Source organism: Ursus maritimus, unplaced genomic scaffold (assembly GCF_017311325.1).
Source record: "Ursus maritimus isolate PB19 unplaced genomic scaffold, ASM1731132v1 scaffold_18, whole genome shotgun sequence".
Classification (NCBI taxonomy): domain Eukaryota; kingdom Metazoa; phylum Chordata; class Mammalia; order Carnivora; family Ursidae; genus Ursus; species Ursus maritimus.
The window spans coordinates 36,200,806-36,223,903 of record NW_024424230.1 but is presented as its reverse complement, the minus strand read 5'-3'; the positions used below and the strand labels follow the sequence as shown (position 1 = coordinate 36,223,903).

Sequence of the window (23,098 nt, the reverse complement as noted above, 5' to 3'; positions counted from 1 at the left end):
ACACACACACACACACACACACACACACACACACACGATGATATCTTCCTCCTGAATTCCCTATCCCAGTGAATTGCACAGCAAAACACCTTGCCATGCAGAAATCACTGGTAGCCGTCCTGCACTCTCCACTTTCCCCAGTTTTCTAAATCCACTTGCTCATTAGGTTTTAGAAATGAGTTACAGAAGTAACACTAATATAAATACAATTTCTAAAAGTCTGACAATAACAAGTGTTGAGAAGGATATGGAAACCTTCATGCATTGCTGGTGGGGATGTAAAATTGGTGCAACCACTTGAAAGTTTGGCTGTTTGATTGCTGATGGGTATAGGATATCTTTTTGGAGTGCTGGAAATGTTCTGGAATTAGTGGTGATGGCTGCATATTTTAGAATTTACTAAAAACCACTGAATTCAACCCTTTAAAATAGTGAATTATATGGCAGGTGGATTATATGTCAATAAAAAATTAATCTGCAAAAAAGGTACCACGACCAAGAGAAAGAACGTATGTTTAGAAATATAATCACAAATGATACCAATATTGGAGTTATCAGACATGGACTTTAAAATGACTATAATTAGGGGCATCTGGGTGGCTCAGTCGGTTAAGCGTCTGCCTTTGGCTCAGGTCATGATCCTAGGGTCCCGGGATCAAGTCCTACATGGGGCTCCCTGCTCAGCGGGGAGTCTGCTTCTCCCTCTGACCCTCCCCCTGCTCATGTTTGTGCTTGCTCTCTCTCTCTCTCTCTGAAATAAATAACATCTTTAAACAAATTTTTAAACAGACTATAATTAATATGCTTAACAAAATAGATGACTAGTATGAATAAATGTTATCAGAATTTACTATAATCTATGAAAATGTTTTTAAATTTAAATTCAGTTAATTAACATATAGTGTATTATTAGTTTCAGAGGTAGGGTTCATTGATTCATCAGTCTTTTTTTTTTTTTTAAGATTTTATTTATTTTTTTGACAGAGTGACACAGCCAGCGAGAGAGGGAACACAAGCAGGGGGAGCAGGAGAGGAAGAAGCAGGCTCCCAGCAGGGGCTGGGGGCTCAGTCCCAGGACCCTGGGACCACGCCCTGGGCCGAAGGCAGACACTTAACAATTGAGCCACCCAGGCGCCCCTGATTCGTCAGTCTTATATAACCCAGTGCTCATTACATCACGTGACCTCCTTAATGCCCATCACCTAGTTACCCACCCCCCACCCTCTCCCCTCCAGCAACCCTCAGTTTGTTTCCTATGATTAAGAGTCTCATGGTTTGTCTCCCTCTCTGATTTCGTCTAGTTTTATTTTTTCCTCCCTTCCCCTATGATCCTCTGTTTTGTATGAAAAGTATTTAAATGGAAGTTCTACAAGTGATAAAGAATAACAACTGTAATTAAGAACTCAATAGACAGGATTACCAGCAGATTGGATACATTGAAATGGGGTTTGGTGAACTGAAAGATATAAGAAAACACCAAGACTGGGGCGCCTGGGTGGCGCAGTCGTTAAGCATCTGCCTTCGGCTCAGGGCGTGATCCCAGCGTTCCGGGATTGAGTCCCACATCGGGCTCCTCCGCTGAGAGCCTGCTTCTTCCTCTCCCACTCCCCTGCTGTGTTCCCTCTCTCGCTGGCTGTCTCTCTCTGTCACATAAATAAATAAAATCTTTAAAAAAAAAAAAAAAGAAAACACCAAGACTGAAGCATGGAGGGGAAAAAAGCATAGAAAATGCAGAGGACAGTGTAGCAATCGTATCTAATATCGTAAGAAGTTCTAACATACAAATAATTTGAGTCTGAAAGGAGATAAGAGATGATGGGGAAAGTCTCTTTAAAGAAAGAGTGGTCAAGAATTTTCCAACACTCGTGAATATCAGGTCATAAATTAAAGGAGTACCACAAACACCAAGCAGAATAAATACAAAGAAAAATACACTTGACATTACCTAACAAAACCAAAGAAAAAGAAAAAATCTTAAAAATAGAGAAAAACATCATATTCAAATAAGCAACAAATAAGACTGAGGTTTAACTTCTCAACAGAATGTCAGAAGATGATGTAATATCTCAGAAGTATAACTTCCAAAAGGAAGGGCAATATACATGGTGACAGGTGGTGGCTACACTTATGGTGAGCGTAGTAGAACATGTAGAGATGTTGAATCACTATGTTGTACATCTAAAATTAATGTAACATCGTGTGTCAGTTATACTCAAAAAATACAATAATAAAAGTAATAAAAAGTTTAGGGGCACCTAGGTGGCTCAGTTGGTTAAACATCTGACTCTTGATTTTGGCTCAGGTCGTGATCTCAGGGTCTTGGGTTTGAGCCCCGTGTTGGGCTCTGCGTTACGTGGGGAGTCTGCTTCAGGATTCTCTCTTGCCCTCTGCCCCTCCCCCCGCCCCTCCCCCACTTGCTCTCTTTCTCTAAAATAAATAAATAAATCCTTTAAAAATAAATAAAATTAAATAATTAAATAATAAATAAAATTAAATAAGTAAAAATAAAAAAATTAATAAAATCAATTTTAAAGGCAATATAAATACATTTCCAGATAAAAACAAGAGAATTCACTGCCCATTGACTCAAGCAAATACTAAAAGGAGTTCTTCAGGCATAAGGGAAATGATTCCAGACCGAAAAACAAGTTTAGGAAGAAATGAAGAACCATGGAAAGTACAAATCCGAAGGCAAATTTAACGAATACTAATTGTAAGAAAAGATAATAATGCCTAAAATCAGGACCCAAGTACATTATCGAGGAAGTGGTAAAAGTACTAATTTATAACGGATTCTAATAAAGTAAGGCTGCATGCTGTAATCTCTAGAGTAAAAGAGGAGTACAACTAACAAGTCCACAGAAAGTAAAATAGAGTAATAAAAACTGATTAAAAGAAGGCAAGAGAAAAAGAACATGGAATAGGCAAGATAAATAGATAACAAATAGGAACATGGTAGATCAGTAATTATATTACATCAGTAATTATATGTAAATGAAATATAAGACAAAAATTCTTGCATTTCTTAAGGCTTATATGGTACTTACTCAAGCAAGACACACTAATGGCAAGGATCCAGGGAATTTAAAATTAAAGTATGGAAAAAGATACTCCATTAAAACACTAACCAAAAGAAAGCTGTTAATAGCTGTACCAATATTAAACAAGAAGTAGACCTTAAAGCCAAAGGCTTACTAGAGATAAAAGAGGACATTTCTATTAATAAAAGAGTCAACTTACCAAGAAAATACAATATTCTGAAGTGTATACATTTAATAATTTTGCTTCGAAGTGTATAAAGCTGAAATTGACAAAACTAAAATGAGAAAGATAAATCTACAATCCTAGTGGAAGACTTCCACACGGCTCTCAGTAAATAAGCAGAAAAAATGTTTAAGAATATAGTACATGTGGACATACAGGATATGTTAATAAAATGACCTAATTGACATATAGATAACAGTGCAACCAACACTGGCAGAAAACTCCTTCTGGGTATACAGAGAGCATTTACCAAAGCTGACCGTGTGCTGGTTTGTAAAGCAAGCCTCAACAAATTTCATCAGAATGAAATAATTCAGCATAGTGCTGTCCAACAAAACTTAGTCTGTTCTTGTCAGTATTGTTCAATACAGTAATCACATAGCTAATACAGTGGTCACTAGCCACATGTGGCTGCTGAACCCTTAAAATGTGGCTAATGTGACTGCCGAACAACATTTTATTTAATTCTAATTAATTTAAAGAGCCACATCTGGTTAGTGGCTACCACACTGGACAGCAAGACTTAGCATATGTTTTCAGACAACAATAAAATTAGCTAGAAATCAGTAACACACACACTAAAAAAAAAAAAATCACTTATAGGTAAAAGAAGCAAGCATAGTGGAAATTTGAAAGGTATTTTTGTCTGGGTAACAGTGAAAATCATGGGAAAGAACTAAAGCCCTGATTAAAGAGAAATTTATAGCATTCAGTGCATATATTAGGAAAGAAAGGGCTACAATTCACTGATTTAAATATCCACTGCAAGAAGTTAAAAAAGCATAGTAAGTAAATCTAAAGAAAGAATGTAGAGAGGTTCATACAGTGCTGTTCCGTGTTCCCGTTGTGGCTTAAAGGGAAATTTTCACGATCTCCAGAATAGTTGATGTCCTGCAAATGAAGGAAGAGGGTGTTCTCAAATTCCTTACAACAGGTACCCACTTAGGTGGTACCAACTTGACTTCTAAATGGAACAGTACACCTACAAAAGGAAAAGTGATGGCATCTTTATCACAAATTTGGAGAGAACCTAGGAGAAGCTTCTGTTGGTAGCTCATGCCATTGTTGCCATTGACACCCAACCGATGTCAGTATCACGACCCTCAGGAATACTGGCCAGCGAGTTGTGCGGAAGTTTGCTGCTGTCACTGGAGCCACCCCTGTTGCTGTCCACTGCTCTCCTGGAGCCCTCACTAACCAGATCCAGGCAGCCTTCCAGGAGCCAAGACTTCTGGTGGTTACTGACCCCAGGGCTGACTACCAGCCTGTCACAGAGGTATGTCATGTTGACCTGCCTACCACAGCAACGGTAGAGCAACTCATCTGCTGTATGTGGACATCGCCATGCCGTGCAGCAAGGGAGCTCACTTACTGGGTCTGATGTGCTGGATGCCGGCCCAAGGAGGTCTGCCCATGCGTGGCACCATATCTCATGAACGGCTAGAGGAGGTCATGCCTGATCTCTGCTTCTACAGAGATTCTGAAGAGATTGGAGGGGAAGAGCAGGCCACTGCTGAAATGGCTGTGACAAAGTAGGAATTTCAGGGTGAACGGACTGCTCCCGCTCCTGAATTTACCGCTACTCAACCTGAGGTCCCAGACTGCTCTAAAGGTGTGCAGGTGTGTCCTCTGGACCTAGACAGCAGATCGCCCCTGAAGGCTGGTCTGCAGTTCCCACAACTCAGGCCCCTGAATGGATAGGAATGACTACTGAATGCTTGTGAGCTGTTCTGCCACAGACTCTTAAACAGAAAATGGAAATATGGTCAACAGAAAATAAACGGCTTCTTTACAAAAATGAAAGGAAAAAGAACGAAAGGAAAAAAATTGTAGAGCATCAATTAATGAAACAGGAAACAAACATTTCAGCTCAGCTTTTGAAAAGAATAAAACTGATAATGCCCCAGCAAAACTAATCAAGAACAAAAAAGGAGAGAAGTACCATCTGTCAGTGTAAGGAGTGCAAAAGTGGCCATTACTGCAGATCTACAATCATTACAGATATAATGTAAAGGATACGATTAATAATTTTATCAAACATTTTGAAATTTTATCCCACATTAACACAAGAAGAAATATAAAATCTAAATAATTTGGGGTCTATTAAGGAAGTTATCTGTAGTTTAAAATTTTTCCTATAAGGAATATTCCAGGCCAGATATCACGGTGGGGAATACGTCCAGATGTTAAAGGAAGAAATAAACCAATCTTACACAATCTCTTCAAGGTAATGGGAAAAGATGGTACATTACCCAAATCATTTTATGGAAGCTGTAGAGTATGATCCTTACAGAGGAAGATTTAACTCCTGGAACAACAAGAGGAGGAGCCCAGCTTTCTCCAGGGTTTTGGCACATCCATCTCTCCACATCTCCCTGGGGTACCCTTCAAACCTTTGATCACTCCAGCTGTCAGCGAGCTGCAGCTGAGCCTCCAGGGCATATTAAAAGGAATCTTTTTTCGGACATTTGGGATCCAGTTCTCTGACAGACTAAATCCATCTACAGTATCATACAATGCATATTTACAACACTACACTTCTCTAGACAAAGTGTTTGTCATTTGTTTATAAACATGGTTTGGGTTAGATATTTTCATTGAATTTCATTTAGCCTGCTTAGTCAATGATATAGCTAATTGAACAGAGCCAGTGGAATTAATTCTCAGGCCATCAGTTGGTCCAGGGGGGCCCATACGAAGTTCTACGGGAAAGGAAACATTTCTTGCCTTAGGGAAGAAAGTAACCATCTAAATTAGGTATCAGCAAAGTACCACAAGAAGGCCAGCCTGGCCGCCTGTTTTTGTAAACATTGAAATGGAACCCAGCCATCCCTATTTGTTTGTGTGTTATCTATGGCTGCTTTCTGCTACAACGGCAGAGTTGCAGCGTTGCAACAGAAACCGTAGGGCCTGCAAAGCTGAAATATTTATTATCTGGCCCTTTACAGAAAGAATTTGCTGACCCCTGACCTAAATGAGAATTTTCTTTCTTTTTAACATGTTTTTTTTTTTTTTTCCTGATTATAAATGTGCTGCTAGGGGTGTGTGGGTGGCTAGTTGGTTAAGCATCTGCCTTCGGCTCAGGTTGTGATCTCAGGGTCCTGGGATGGAGCCCCATGTGAGGCTCTCTGCTCAGCAGGGAGTCTGCTTCTCCCTCTTACTTTCCCTCTGTGCTTTCCCTCTCTCTCTCTCTCAAATGAATAAAATCTTTAAGAAAAATTGAATGTGCTGCTAGCTTATCGTAAAAAGAAAAAAATGGTAATATGTAAGAGAATGAAGATAAAAGTCACCTTCTCCAGAAGCTTATTTTGTGAACGTAGAATTTTGGTGTGTGCCATTCTACATACATATATATGTACTATTTTTTTCAAAGACAATAGTGATAATGGTAAACTAAATTTTCCCCATTGTTATTAACATTTTACATGTCATAAGCACAGCTCTACATCATCACATTAAATTATGGCTGTAGTGGATATTTATAATTTATACTTGCTTTTCTCAGTATTCCCCCCACCCCACCCCCACCCCCACCCCAAGCTTTCTCAATAGTAGCACCTACCCTGATTTTCCTTTAGTAATTCACCCTTACTAGGCCATTAAGCTTTCTTTAAATTTGACTTTGACGTAATTTCAAACATACAGAAAATTGCAAAAATAGTACAAAGAATTCCCATACACCCTTCACCCAGATTCCCCAAACGTTGGCATTTTATTACAATTTCTTTATGATTCTCTATCTACCTGCTTTGTTTAACCAGATAGATCTGTATCCATCTATTTATTTATCTACCTATATGGAGGGTTTTTTCTTTTTTTTTTTTTAAGATTTTATTTATTCATTTGACAGAGATAGAGACAGACAGCAAGAGAGGGAACACAAGCAGGGGGAGTGGGAGAGGAAGAAGCAGGCTCATAGCAGAGGAGCCTGATGTGGGGCTCGATCCCATAACGCCCGGATCACGCCCTGAGCTGAAGGCAGAAGCTTAACCGCTGTGCCACCCAGGCGCCCCTGTAGGGTTTTTTCTAAATAGTTTAAGAGTAAGTGCGGATGCAGTGCCCCTTTGACATTTAAATGGCGCAAAAAGGAAGAGGATTTTAAGCCCAAGTGCCGTGGTCTGACCTCTGTGATCTGGCTGTTACGTCGAGAACTGAGTGAAGTTCAGCAAGCAGGGAGGCTATTGGCCTGAGCAGCTAGAAGGACAAAACAGCCGCTTTCGAAGATAAAGGGGACTATAAGAAGAACAGGTGTGGGGAGAAATTAAAGGTTTGACGTTGGGGCACGCTAAGTTTAAGATGCCTAATTAGCCGTCGTTCCAAACCCAGTTTACAGGCCACTTCCTATTTGCAGGGCGGGTGTTCCGCTCGCATACCCATAACCCCCTAGGACGACTGCCTGCATCATCCATCCACCCCTGAGGTCACAGGCCCGCGAGACCGCGAGTCCAGGGAGCGACTGACTCCCGCTTGACCTCTGGCCGGCCGCTCCACCTGTGTGAGGCTGAATGGTGCCACCTGGAAGTGTGGAGGAATTCCTGCTCCGTGGGAGACACGGAGCGGAGGGAGGGAGAGTCTGCAGAAACGTCTCTCCCTCCCCCGCAGCCAGGGTGGGCTGAGCTGAAGTAGTCCCGCAGCCCCTGTGCTCTGAACACAGTGAGACTGAGCGGACAGCTACTAGGAAGCGCTTGGATGCGCTCTCCTTCCTTCTTCACCCCCCATTTACCTTCCTCAACTTTTTCTGGGATTGCATCACCCCAAGAAAGTATTAGCAGTAAGGTTGTTTTTTAATCTTAGGCTCCGTTTCCTTAGGAACTCAGACTAAAGCAAGCCTCAGAGCGGCTATGGCTGGGATATATGAGCCTGTGGTTCCGAGAAGAGATCCAGGCTGAGATACAGATTTTGCGGTCATGATAGTATTTAAGGAGATGAGACCGGATGAGATCACCCAGGAAGAGAATATAGGTAGAGAAGGAAAGAGATTTGAACTCTGAGCCCTCAGGGACCGCAGCATACAGAAGTCCAGAGAGATGAAGAGATAGCAGTGTCCAGACTGAGGAGAAATGCCCCTTGAGGTAGAGAAAAACCAAGGATGTTGCTCTGGAAGCCAAATGTAAATATGTCAGGCATGTAGAATACTGCTGATGGTTCAAGCAATAGACGTCTAATAAATGAGTGTTGCAATCAGCAATATGGAAGGGAGCAAACTTTACTACAACTCTTTGTGGATAAGAATTTGTATAGCATATGGTAATGGCGTTATCTCTCATTCCTGACATAACAAGGCAGGACCCTTCCTACTATTCAAACCCAGGGTTTCTCAGCCTCAGCACCGTTGATATTTAGGGCTGGATAATTTGTTATGCACTGGAGGACATTTAGAAGCTTCTCTGGCCTCTACCCACTAGATGCCAGTAGAACCCATCTTCTCTGGTTTTAACAACCAAAAAAGTCTCCAGATGTTGCCAAATGTCCGTGGGGGGCAGTGGTAGTGGCAGGCAAAATTGCACTTGAGAACCAATGTTCTTGAAGCCCTGTGAATTATGAGGTTTTCTACTCAGGTACCCTTGGTGAGCTCCAGTGATTTTTCTCTCTAATCCTTTTGGATGGTTCTTTCCCCACCTCAGGTAGTTTCCCTATACACATGTGCTCTTCAGTACTCCACTGGAGGGGGGCCCTCTGCAGATCTCCAGTGTTCTCTGTCTAGTTCTCTCCTATCTGGTACATTGCCCTGCAAAAGCTAGCCACTGTGGCCTCCCAGGACCCCCTGCTCCATCTTAACTTAGGGAGCCTGCCAGGCTCTGCTTCCTTTCCTGTGCTGTGGCCTAGAAACTCTCCAGGTAGTAAACTGAGACCACCCAAATTTGCTTCACTTGTTTCCCATCTCTCAGGGATCCCCTTTGTTTAGGCAGGTCAGATCTGGTCATCTTGGCCCAAAGAATTTTGTAGTGTTCATGATTTAAAAACAAAACAAATTTGCATAATAATCAGAAAAATCCAGGAGATGAAAATCGATAATGCAAGCTGGAGAGTGTTGGGAACATGCCTTTGAGTAAGTGGGAGAGGACAGCTTAGAGCCAGTGGAGGATTCAGGCAGAAGCACAGATGATCCAAAGAGGAAAGAAGGCATTAACAAACCAAGATATGGACACTTTACTCTTGTCTTTTTTTCCCCTGTTGTAAATATCAGTATAATAGGTATAGATGGGGATAAGTATGAGAGAACACTTAAGTGTATAGAGAAAATTAAAACGTTAATGGGGTGTTACAAGGATTGTGGACTCATGGGTCACTTTTTGGGTGATTTTTATTTCTAAACTCTATTATTACCTTCACAAAGAAAATATGCAAAGAAACATTTTTAAGAATTTACATAGGGAGCTGGACACTTTGTTCTATTCTCAGCACCTAGTCATGCTACTTCTTGGCCCAAAAATGGTCTCCCATCTCATTCAAAGTAAAAGTCCTAGTCATACCACCGGCTAACCAGGTCTTCCATGATCTGGCCCCCCCTCCACCCTTACCCCATGTATTCCCTGGCTTCACCCACTACTTTACCTCATGTTTATTCTGCTTCAGTGGCTCTGCCTCCTTGCTGTTTCTTGAACAAATCAGGCATTGCGCCCACATCAAGTTCTTTTGCACTTGCTGTTCCCGCGCATGGAACATCTTTCCTCCAGAGTCTCATGGTTTGCTTTCTTATACTTAGTCCTAGCTTTCCTCAAATTTCACTTTTTTCCCATTTATTTTCTCCTTACCACTCATCATAGGACATACAATATGCTTTTCCTTTTCCTACTGCCGTGTAGTTTCCACACACAGAAGCAATAGATGTAAACCCTAACAACAAAGTTTGGGACGTTAGCAACTTCAAATCCACAGGTCTTGTAATAAAATTAGGCCCTCAGAAAACTGGTTTTGAGGAGAAGGGTTAAGATGATGGTCATGGGGAGGGGCTTCGAGGGTCACATACAGGGGGTGCTTGAGGGGAATGCTCCAAGAGCAACGGTTGGATGGGGGTACACCATACACTTGGCAGTTTAAGCCCGTCTTGAGTCCCAGGTTAATGAATCTGTATGAAGGATGGAAGAGAAATGCCAAAGACTCAATTGTGTGAAAAGCTTCTTATCCACAGACGTTCCCAACACCAATGACAGTTATTGTTTGAATCTAAAATGTTATGTGTGTGGTGCAGACAGAATGGAGTAACACATGGCAGAAGTTGACAGAGGCCAAGTCACGGAAGGCCATGCTAATTTTATTAACCTATATAGTGCATAAAGTGTTAATTCTAGAGTTTAGAATTACAAAGCTTTTCTACAAATAAGAAAATACAAAGAACCTATGTTAATCAGGACAGAAACCCAATTCAGTTATTTTAAACAAGAAAGGGACTTTATTGGCTCACAAAACTTTAAAGTTCAGAGGTAGGGCAGGCTTTAGGCACAGCTGGATCCAGGGCCTCCAAAAAATGACATCAGAACTGAGTTCTCATTCCTTTCTGCTAGCCTCTGAGTTTCTCCTCAGACTCTCTCCACATGGTGTAAATTCAGGCTTACACAGTCCTTAGTTCGTGGGATCTCTGTAGAGCCTTCTTTCCAATAGTTGCAGCAGAAGTTCTGTTGAGAGCTCTCTTTAGCCTGGCTTGAGTTACATGCCCATTCTCTAATCACTGTGGCTAAGAAGCTGCAGGACTCAGGAAGGCCAGACCTGGTCATCTACTCATCTAAGCCACAGGGAATGGGTTCCCCACAATAAATAAGGATTCTGTTACCAGAGGATGGGGAAAGAGATGCTGAACAAAAACAAACAAAAAAACCCAACAACATAGATCCACACGAAACCCAACAGAAAAGCTATTATAGGTAAAGGACATGAACAAACAATCCATGATAAAAGTGGCCAATAAACATATGAAAATAACCTCAACCTCACCATTTATCAGGGAAAATACAAGATGATTTTTTTTTTCTTTTTTGCCCATTAGATAAAAATCATCAAGTGCAGGTAAGGCTATGTGGGGCAATGAGCACTTTCCATACATAGGGTAAAAACAGAAAGTTATGAAGACCTTTGGAAAGGCTACGATGGGTCAATCGGAAAGCACATCCTTGGACCCAATCATCCACCTCCTACAACTCCATCCTAAAGAAATTCACACATGTGCACAGAAATATATGAAAAATGTTTACTTTGGCAGTGTAATAGCAAGAGAAAAAATAAGGGAATAGTTGAATGGGATTTTCATAGTATTGCATCCTAATCAACCATTAAAGAAATCTAAAGACCTCAGGATTTTTGAGACTAAAGGGAAAAAAAATAAGCAAGCTGAATAATACATATCTATTTTATTTATGTAAAAATAGCATTTATTAAGTGTAAGTATATTCATATGGAAATGTATGGAAAGGCAACGAGATGGATGTATGTCAAACTATGGACAGTGGAATGTGACTGGAAGTACTGGAGAAAAGGGTCTCTCTTTGCTCTTATACTGGTGTATTATTTAAGTTTTCTATAATGAGATGGTAGTCATTTATACTTTTACAACTAAAAAAAAAAGGCAAACAGCTCACAATAGGAAATGCAAATGGCCAATAAACATAAAAAGATGTTCCTCCTTATTAATAAAAAGAAAGAAAGATTTTGTCTACCAGAGTGGTAAAGATATGTCAGGATTCAGGGTTGGTGGGAGTGGAGGCAAACAGGCACTCTACTGATGGAGTTGTAAATTCATACCACCTTTTTGGGGACAGTTCTCAAAATGTTAAATGTGCACATTCTCTGACCCAATAAATCTATTTCTTGCTATTTATCCTACAAGAAATATCCACACAGGCAGCAAAATAGAGGGGTAAGAATGGTAACTATACCTTTATCTAGAATAAAAAATTGGAAAGAACTTCTTTTCCATCGATAAGGGGTTAAATAAATTACAGTATATTCATGCAATGGAGTAGTACGCAGCCATAAAGAACGTCTAAATCAAGGGGGGGGGCAAGTTTCAGTGTGCTACATGGAAAATGGGGATATGTACCTACCTCATATGGTTGCTGTGAGGATTAAGAGTTAATCCGTGGTAAAGCGCTTCCAACAGTGCCCGTGTGCAGCAACCACAGTGTCAACTAGTAACACATTTTGCTTAAATACGTATATGCCTAAGTCTGGAAGAATAGCAAACCAAGTAATTATTACTTCTGAGTAAGAGTGTGAAAAAGAATGTCCTTTTTCCATTTAACATTTCTGTACTGTAGAAAATTCAAATGAACGGGTTTAATAAGCTTTTAAATTGGTTAACCACAAAAAGCATAAAATCTATCAATCAAGATTTAACAGCCATAACTCACTGCACTCTGAAAAAATAGATATCCCTGTTAAGTTCATAGAACTAGATTTGAGTTTTAGCTCTAATTGGCCACATGCAAGTCACATGATCTCTGAATCTTTCTTTCCTTGTCTACAAATCTAAGTGAGATAGGAACAGTGACTAACCCAATGCCTGGCGTGCAGATAATTTCAATACATACACCCCTCCCTTCAATTTACATAAATGTGATACACATATTGCTAAATTAAATTTTGAGAGTTTAACCTCCAAGAAAACCAGAAAATTTAGCAGTAATGAGCAAATGCTCAGAAGCTTTTGGGCAGTTATCAGTGGTCTGCATGCCATTAACAATGACTGTTCTTTTACTAACCAAACAGATGGCACTGCTTGGCAACTGACAGATCACCACTTCATCGGAGGTTGGGCAGCCCCCAGAACTGCCATGATTATCTGTGTGGGTATAAATTAATGTCTGGATAAATAATAACTCACTGAAGAGTTATCTTAATCAATTTGTCTAGTGTGGACTTAGCCTAACTGGAGATGGTCAGTACACAGACTACCATTTCTCTTCCCATATACCCTAATCCAGTCTTTTTGGGTCCAGCCCATTTTCCCCACAGAGCCTTGCCTTAGCCTCAGAATCCTTCCTAAACGACGCACAGGTATCAGAGCTGACAAGACAAATTCGTATTTGCCAAGTCTAACGCTTTTTCTAAGCTCTGACATTATACCAAACATCTTTGGCATTTATGACAAATGTACCACAGGGAAGCTTCTTTGTATACAGGAAAGATGTAAGATCTAAAAAAAGGGTGAAATTCTAGCTACTGAGAGGTTGCTCCCTTCTTACCTACTCTGATACAAGAATTCTGTCATCTCAGCAGAAGTATTAACAATATGCCACCTCAACACCTACTTGGAAAGAAGCCAGTTATAAATAAATAAATCAACTCAAGATCGTTTTATCTTAGAGCGGAGGAGTTTACAGCTTTATTGGACATTGACTTGTTTCCTCTCAGCCACAAAGAGAAAAAGACCCAAACAAAAGTCCCTACATTTTCTTGTATAACTTAAAATACATTATATCATTACTACATATTTATACTTCAATAAATCTTAATCTATAAAGCACATTTCTTATAATTAATTGTTATCAGAAAATCTATAAACAAGCTCCATCCTGCCTCACTTTTCCACCAGCTGGCCTTGCATTTATTACTATGCTTTTTAACAGGCTCATGCAAATCTCACCTTCCATTTTTAAATTTGATCCAAGCACCAGATGTAACCAAAATCTCTGGAACTATGAAATCTTTTTATTCACATGGGTCATTTTCCACACAATTAATGCCCACTATAAAAAAGCCTTTTCTCGTATTCTTTATTTTAACTTCCAGAGTTTTCCACTAAACAGTAAAACCACAGTACTTGGGATTCTCAGCCAAGGAGTATATAATCCTACTACTACAATGTATTACTTTTATACATTTTAAAAAATGTGTTAAGACTTAAAATTTAAAAAAAAAATAGTTCAATCAATTCTGACAGTTAATAAACTAGTTGTTAATAACCTATTGTTTATTTTTAAATAGAACAATCCATTCAACTTAACATGTAAGTACAACCTTGATGCTACTAGAGATTGATTAGTTTTTTTAAAAGACCCACGAACCTCCAAACTGTGATACGAGTATCTTGGACTCACCTCTTAAGATTGCTGGAGAGCTGGCTAGCTTTTGAGCTGAGTCTTCCTTTCCCCCAAACACAACACCCTGGTAAGAGAACTATGGCTCTGGGAATCTCAGAGATGACCTCCCCCAGGACTGCTCAGACAGAGGGAAGAAGCTAACTCACAAGAAACAGCTTTAGACCAAATCCCCAATGATTTACAGTGGAAGAAATATCTACCTACCTATGGTAGGGTTACAGTACCTAGCACAGTGCCTTGTCGGTAGAAAATGTTTAATAATAAATGCATGGCTGTTTTGTTAGCCTGGTGTGCAACCCTTTTGTACCAAAAGAATAAAACAGCAAACCTGATACTTGTTGCCCACCTGTCATGGATTTTTATGTCCTTAACAAAAAGAAAGGCAAAATAATAAATTAGATCTTCAAGTCTCTTCTGTTTTCTAAAAGCCAAGACAGACCATTACCCTCATGTTTACATTTGCCCTTCAACACTGCCGTTCACTACAAATTCTTCCTAGTGTTAGAATGTCTACTCTCATAGTTTTACAAATGTTTACTGTTCACACTGTCCACTTTCTATCGTAACACAGAATAACATTATTCTCATTAGTGGGATGCCTTCAAATTAGACAGGATAAGCGGTGTTTGAGTTTCCCTGCAGGCAGATAATTACACTGAGATAAATTCTTGATATACTTCAATTCTTGGATCAAAGTATTTATCTTGCCCAATCTAGGTGTCCCATTCACTTTTTGATGTTTTATCACCATCACTTCTTATCTGAGTTTTAAGGCTCATTTTACTTTGAGGCTTTTGGTCATCCTTTATCTTCTATTTTCTGAAATATATATTCAAATTAAGTAAAAGGAAGCAGAAGGGAAAATTTTTAAAAAATGGTTTTGGTTTCCAGATTTTATAATTCCTATGTTGCCTTTTAATGTAGAAGGGAATGTATCCTTGCAAAGAACATTTTAATGATCAACACAGAAATAATGTCTGTCTAAAAAGGAAACTTTTAAGGGACAAAGAATCAGGTAGTTATCTGGAAAAATAGTAAGAATAGAAACATCACATGGAAGATTTAGGCATTAACACCTGAATTAAGTTTAAAATTTCAGTTTCTAGGCAGGTATGACATCGTTTCTTTCAAGATAAAATAATGGTGGGTGAAGATTTTCTACATTTCCCAGTGGATTTTCTAACAGTCTATATAGGGAAATAAAACTATTATGTATCATTTCATGTTTTTAATTTTGTCTTCATTTCTGAAGAAAAAGACCTGAGTGCTGATTTTTTTTTGTAATTTCTTAAACTTTCACAACATTCAGAAGTTTTTCTGCATTGTGTCTTCGCTGATGTCTAAAAAGATTTGAGCTTTGACTATAAGATTTCCCACACTGAACGCATTCATAAGGTTTCTCCCCAGTATGGATTCTCTGATGATTAATAAGCCCAGAATTCTGGCTAAAGGCTTTTCCACATTCAAGACATTTGTAAGGTTTTTCTCCAGTATGGACTCTCTGATGTTGCACAAGGATAGAACTTCTGCTGAATGCTTTCCCACATTCGACACATCCGTAAGGTTTCTCCCCACTGTGGATTCTTTGATGAAGAATGAGGGCTGAGCCCTGACTGAAGTGTTTTCCACATTCATCACATATATGTTGTTTCTTTCGAGAGGGATTTCTCTTTCTTTCAAATCTGCCCTTGGGGAAACAGGCTTCTCCGTACTTAAAAATCTGAGGAACACCTATACTGAGAGTGCCAGGAACTTCTTGAGATTCTACTGCTGAAGGGATCTCCTGCTTCGGAGCTAGTGCTCCATTTTCAGTCCTACCATCATCGTCTGAAATAAAGAAAAAATGTAAATATCACTCGTTTCCTAGTCTGGAAGGAAAGAGACCTGAAGAAAAATTTAGTAAAAGTGAACTCAAAGTAAATAGCTTGCATAAACAGCCCTCTGAACACTGGTGTTAAGGTTGCCTACTCCAAAAAAGAAAAAAAAAAAACAAAACTGAAATGACTGATTATGAGGCGAAGGAAGGTAATGGCATGCTAACATAATGAGGAATTCAAAGGTTATATCTGAATAACAGTGGTAACATAAGCAAGCGGGTTACACAATACTAGTTAGAAAACAAAGGGCAGAATGATGGCAGATTCTAAGACTGTCAGACAAAGATGATGCAAGCTAGATCTGGATGAAACTTCGTAAGAAATATAAAATAAAATTGGCCATTAGGTAATCACTGTAATATGCTTTTGCTCTGAGGAAGGGAGAAATCACATCAAAATATAATGGTATAAATAACAAGCAATCTGTCAGAAAAATGACTGTTTCTGAAATGAGCAAGATCAGGCAGATCACGGCCAACACTACACTAAAAGCAGAACCCAAAAGATACCCTAATAAGAAACTGAAGATAAACTAGGAGTATTCTCTGTTAACATGACACATACATTCAATAGGCTCTTGGTAAATGAAAGCTTTCCTGTAAATGAAAGTTGCCCTCCTTGGTATCTGCCATGGTACTTAGAGGAGTTATTATTTCTAAGCCTCAATTAGAGGAGTCTAGTGAAACAAAAGCCTGAATTAATTACTAACATGCGGTACCATTACCCACCTGCAGCAAGCAGTATGAGCAAGTCTCATTTAAGACTTTCCTGAAACCTCGAGCCCTGAAGAGTACAGTTACTAGAGAATGAGCAGCAGCAATCAGAAAAGTGGTAAACAGTGAGCAAGTCTGTAATAAACGGTTACGAAAGGGATAATGTCAAGAGAGAAGACTAACAAGAGGCTGAAGGGTGCAGGGATCAGTGAGGCCTGGAGACACGAACAACAGAGAAGTGTTAAACTTATGTGGGGACAGATGGCACAGAAAGAAAGAAGCTCCCCAGTGTGGTAGAGACCACACCCCTGAAATGAGGCTATTTACAAATAAGGGAAAATTATTCTAAAATTCAGGCAGGAGAAATTTTCTACCCAAGACAATGTCACCTCCAATGACCAAGGATAGTGGTTCTCGAACTTCATTCCAGAGAAGAATGTCCCATGAAACATGTAAAACTACAGGCTCTCAGCAGACCTCAGCCCCACCCCACCACAGTAGTGGTTCCCTAGCACTGTCCCCTCAGATGGGGAAAAAACCCAATGAGACCCCATCTGTGGCACATACCAGCAGTATCTACAACCACCTCAAGGGGAGATTCCCAAAGCAGTGTCAAATATGAACAAGAACCCAGCAGGTTTAGCAATATACTGTATTGTAGCAAAGTATACTAAGCATATGGTGTCAATTGCCAATATGCTGGGAAAGTCTAGTTTAAACGACATTACAATCATGAGCTTTTTATTTTTCTGCATTTAAAACACATTTTAGCTGCAGAGCCTATTTTTGCATAAATACTTGGAAAATGTGAAGAGTTTTACCCAAATATCATTTCCACAATAGATGCTTCTTAGGAAAAAAAAGACTCTAGGTAGGATGTTGAAGAAAAAACAAAAATAACCAAAAATTTAGAAAGACTTCAGTGGTCAGCAACAAAAAGAATGGATTTGAAGAGGCTTCAGGTAAGCTTATTATGCCAAGAGAACTAGGCAGAAGACTGAACGGATATGAAACAGATGACAGAGAATACTGCAAGCAAAATAAGGGACCTAGGGGCGCCTGGTGGCTCAGCTGGTTAAGTGTCTGCCTTCGGCTCAGATCATGATCCCAGGGTCCTGGGATCAAGCCCCATGTCTGGCTCCATGCTCAGTGGGGAGCCTGCTTCTCCCTCTCCTCCCTGCTCTTGATCTCTTGTGGCGCTCTCTCAAATAAAATCCTTAAAAAAATAAATAATTAATAAGGGACCTAATCTACAAGTGGGTGCTGGCTCAAAGTAAGGCATATGCCAGCCGGAAATGGGTAGGTCTTCAAGAAGTAAAAGGGAAGAAAAGGCTGACGATGTTAACATCTAAGAATAAAGGACCTGAGATCTGCAAACCAACTGTTGTAAGTAAGAAAACAATCAAGATCCTACAGTGTGTCTATGTCTACAAAATCAGGTTAAGGTGATTATTCTCTAACCCCTAGTAGGAACAAGCAAACGGTTCTGGACGAAACGCCCACATTCTCTTGCACCTCTAGCCCACTTGGGAGTTTTGGTCCTCACCACAGTGCCTTAGGGAATGGAGCTCCCAGGATGCCCACTTGAGCTGGTTCTCCACAGCATCAAGCTCAGAATTTGGTAATCCCTGAGCTTCTTCTTGAGAAACTATCTCCTCTACCAGAACTTCCCGTTTTCGTCGACGGAGAGAAACCTGAAAAAAATTAAGTTGGGTTCGGGTGAGAAGGAATTTAATAAGATTCAGAACTAAAAACACACAAGAGAAACCGTAACAACACACACACCGCAGGGGCCTATATGACAAAGCACAGCTAGAAGGGAACAGTGTGTGTGTTGGGGGGGAGCAGAGTTAAACATATTTCTAATTTAGTTGAGCAGAATTGACTCAGCAGCTCTGTCTACTGCTATGCCAGTGCTTCTGACCCAGGACAGGGACCCGAGGAGACTCACCGGCTGTCCAGGGTCGTCGAGCTCACTCTCTAAATCCTCCAGCACTGTCACTGCCTCCTCTCCGTTCTCTGGATGATGCTCTCGAACCCAAGTCTGCAGTTCCTTGGGTAGGATGGCAACAAACTGCTCCAGCACTACCAGCTCCAAAATTTGTTCTTTTGTGTGTGTCTCTGGCCTGAGCCATAGACGGCAAAGTTCTCGAAGCTGGCTCACAGCTTCACGGGGTCCAGGTGAATCCTGGTATCCAAACTGCCTGAATCGCTGTCGGAAAACCTCTGGCTCAGGAAGATGGTTCCAGGGGATGCTTGATCCCTCTTCGCCATCAGGATCCTCCTCCAACTTCACTCTCAGAATTTTTTCCTCTTCATCTGGAGTTGGGATTATAAGTATTGAATCTTCTTCCACGGACTGTGCAGACATCCTGATTTGTAATACTTCAAGAAAAGTCAATCAAAGCAGGATACGGGCCTCAGGGAAATACCCTGTTTTCTTCACAGGCTCTCCTGAGGGACAAGAATTAAAACAAACAAACATAAATAACCAAATATCCTAAGAATTTGAACATATACTGATAAAACGAAGTAAAAGATACTTGTTTTTTACTGGATTAAAAATTCCAATCAATAACCTACAGCAGAAGTTGGCAAACTACAGCTCACAGCCAAATTTGGCTTGCTGCCCATTTTTGTACAATGCTTGTACTAAGAATAGTTTCCATTTTTACATGGTTGCAAAAAAAATCACGAGAATACTTCATGACATGTGAAAATGGTAAGAAATTAAAATGTCTTAGTCCATAAATAATTTTATTTGTTCACAGTTCACGCTACAATGGCAGAATTAAGCCATTTCAATAGACACAATATGGTCTGAAAAACCTAATATTTACTATCTGGCCCTTTAGAAAAAAGTTGGCCAATATATGACCTACTAAGTCAACAAACCTTATTTCAATAATCAAAAAGGTCCAAGTAAGAACCTCTCCAACTCAGTATTTTCTAAATGCATTTGACCCTGGAATACATAATTTACAACTCAGGACTGGTGTTCCCTGACCCAGATAGGTCAACTCAAAACCAGGGACTGCTTTTCTGCTACCTGTTTTAAAATTTTTTTAACAATATGCTTTTTAGGAGTTATGTTTTTTAGAAGTTAAGAAAGATCTTTTAAATGTTTAAGAACTCCATGGACTTAAAATATATGTGAAAAAATATCCACTTGCTCAGTAACAGATGAATACTGAAAAAAACCTAACCACTAGGTACCATGCAATGCAAATACTATTCAGTCACCCACCACACGGCAACTACGTTTCAATTATAATGACCAGCATTAATCACGGTAAATTCAATGAAGAAAAGGCACTATTATAACACCTTAACTTCTTGCAGCGGCCCAGAACCATCAACTCACACTGGATGACTCAGTTTTCCCAGCTTCTACCTTCAGGGAAACCTTGTGCTATTTCTGATCCTTTCCTTATATTTGCACAGTCATGCCCATGCCATTGTTTACAACACATACTAGGAAGGAGCCACGCAGCTACTCAGTTTATCTACTTAGGGCCCAGAATCTGAAAACCAAAGATTTCACAAAACTTCCTGTAACCCTAACAAGACTAGTTATCAGAAGAAACCTATCAGACAAGTAATGCAAACAGGTTTAATTACTCTGTAGTGTGGTGGCCTTTTAAATAGGGTTTAGCCAACAGATTTGCTATTCCAAGACCCTACCTTATCAAAGGCTCAATCATTCTATAGAAAAATCTTTCTTTAATGTTCTCTTACGGCAGCCTGCTCGTCGGCCGTCAAGAAGGTGCAAGGAGGGCGTGCGGTCGCTACAGTGTTTGGGCGGGGAGCCGCATCCCAGCTGATCTCGCCTCACTCGCGTGGAGTTCCCTTGCAAACCCTGCCCCCGCCCCGGTATCCTACAGCCCCTCTTCCCCGCACTGCCGCCGCCGGCTTTCAGACGGCCAAGGCCACATTGCCCCAACAGCGTCGGTGCTACGGCACTTCCGCCCGCGTCCGGCGTAACTACAAGCCCCGGCAGCCCCCGCGCAAGGCCCGCCCTCTCCCACCTCCGCCCAAAACGAGTCCCAGAACCCTCCGCGAGACGCCAGGCCTCGAAATAGAACAAAACCGGCCGATGGGGGAGGGGGAAAGGCGAGGGTCGCGGGGGACACAAGGGATGGAGGACTCTCCGATGGTGCTGAAAGCCCGATCTGGCCTTCCTTCCACCCCTATCCGCCCCCCAACTGCTGGACGCGGAGACAGCGGCCTGTCCTCCGCGCCTCCCGGGAAGCCGAGGAAGGTCCCCACAAGCTTCTTCGCTGACTCCTGCCAAAAGGTCTGCAGCCTCTTAGCCCAGGGTCCCCCTCACGCCCTTCCCCCCATTCTCGCGCAAACCTCCAACTCAGGATCCGCAGCAAGCTTCCCTGTCCAAAGCAGACGCAGAAACGCCGCTCACAAGCCGTTTCCCAGAAGCCCCCGGCGCGGACTGCTTCCGGTCTGCGGGTCCCAGGAGGCGGGGAGAGGCGAAGCCCCGCGTTGCTATGGAGATCCGCTCCGGGCGGGGGAGGGGCGGTGCGACGACAATGACCGCTTTGAGGCTGCGCTTGGCCTCGCTCCTCTCTCCTTGTGTAGCCCAGAATTCTGCGTTCCGCTTAAGAGACAGGGAAAGGAAAGAGAGAATTCTGCCATTAAGATAGTCTTTACGGTTTCACAAGCCACCTCACAGGCATTATTATCTCATACGAAGCCCACAGCAACCCTCTGAAAGAAGTAATAAAAGCGAGTATTTATGAGTGCTTACTACATTGTACCAGCCACCTGTATTGTCATTTTCACAACAGCTCTGTGATGGCAAGAACTTTTATTATCCCCATTTCACAGCTGAGATAGACAACTGAGGCACGGGTAAATAACTTGCCTGGAGCTCATAACTAGTACGGGGGAGACAAGATTTGAAACCAAAGCATGACTCCAACCTCTGACTCCCACACATGTTACACAGCTTTATTTTGACCAAATTATCTTTTAGGGAAGCCAGATGAGATTCTTAAGAGCTTTGGCAGTGATCTCAGTGAATTTGCAGAGTGCATGGTCGTCTTTGGACTTCAGGTTTGACATTTTATTCCACAAAACAGCTATTGAAGTTATCATTTGGAAAGGTAAATCGGCCCACTGCATTCCCCTATTTAAAGGCCTTCAAAGGATCCCCACCGCCTTAAGTATGATACAAAAACTCCTGTCGTCTGTTGCCTGCCTCCCCACTCTGACCTCAGCTCTTAGGCTTATTGTGACCCTGGATTCTTAGCTTCACTGGAAGTCTCTCCACCCTTCATAGCAGAGTAGAGTGATCTCACTTATTCATTTCCCTGTTCTTTGCTTTTCTCTTTTCTTTCTTTCTTTCTTTTTCTTTCTTTTTTTTTTTTTTTTTTTTTGGTCTGTAAGTCCCATAAGGTCAAGGATCTTGTTTGTCTTGTACACCACAGTATCCCCACCTAGTCCTAGAATGCTGACTGCCTGGTACATAGAGAACTCAATAAATATTTGTTAAATAAATGAATGAATGTGAGCTTGTCACACTGCCCCTTTTTGCTAGGTCACATGTCAGGCATCAGAAACCGCACAAAAGAGCCCTGTTGTTTAAGGTCTATGTTAGAAGTGCAGGTTCAGCCTTCCAGAAGCATTTCAAGATCCTCAGGCTTCAGCTTTTTGCTTCATTCAGGGCCTCATAAAGTGCCCTCAGCCTCTGCTGGATTCGTGAATGAGAGAGCTAATGAGCGAGCTGCTGATGGTATAGCACTAATTTACCATCTGACTGGAATTTGTCTCCCCAGAACCCCTGCTAACTCTGGTGCCTCTTCTCTCTTTCCTCATTTAGGAGGTTTCAAAATCCAGCCATTTCACTCTCCTACTTGGCTACTGCCGCCAAGCTGCTTGGCTGCTTTTCCCAACTTTTCCCTCTTTTGTGACCCGAAAGGCTAGTTCGAGGCATTTTTATTTTGTTTTGCTTTAAGAGTTTTTACATCTAATTAATGGTAGAAAACAAAAAAGATAAACGATATCAAACAAATACTTGGGGACGTTGAAAGTGTTGCAAAATTTTATAAAACTCTTTGCCTGGGATTCATTTTATTATTCGTAATTCTTTCTAAGAGAGTAAATGGAAACCACAATGAGTTGTCCCTCTCTAATTTATTCTTTTGAGGGCAGGGACCCACAACACCCACTTTGAAACACCCTCCTTCTGAGC

The 23,098-nt window shown here is 41.0% G+C and overlaps 1 protein-coding gene and 1 pseudogene across 1 annotated transcript in view; one reads left to right on the top strand and one right to left on the bottom strand.

Annotated features, from left to right (window-relative positions):
• ZNF24 (zinc finger protein 24) overlaps window positions 1-21,370 on the bottom strand; it is a 56,073-nt gene extending 34,703 nt beyond the window's left edge. Inside the window, exons 1-4 of the mRNA XM_008691137.2 lie at window positions 21,247-21,370; window positions 18,842-19,344; window positions 18,437-18,584; window positions 10,499-16,127 (exon numbers count right to left, since the gene is read on the bottom strand). Of these exons, the coding sequence (XP_008689359.1) occupies window positions 15,589-16,127; window positions 18,437-18,584; window positions 18,842-19,261 (1,107 nt within the window). The 5' untranslated portion in view covers window positions 19,262-19,344; window positions 21,247-21,370 and the 3' untranslated portion in view covers window positions 10,499-15,588. Of the gene's footprint in view, window positions 16,128-18,436; window positions 18,585-18,841; window positions 19,345-21,246 lie in introns of the transcript that reaches the window.
• LOC103663449 lies at window positions 3,982-5,051 on the top strand (annotated as a pseudogene).
• Window positions 21,371-23,098: the final 1,728 nt, after the last annotated feature.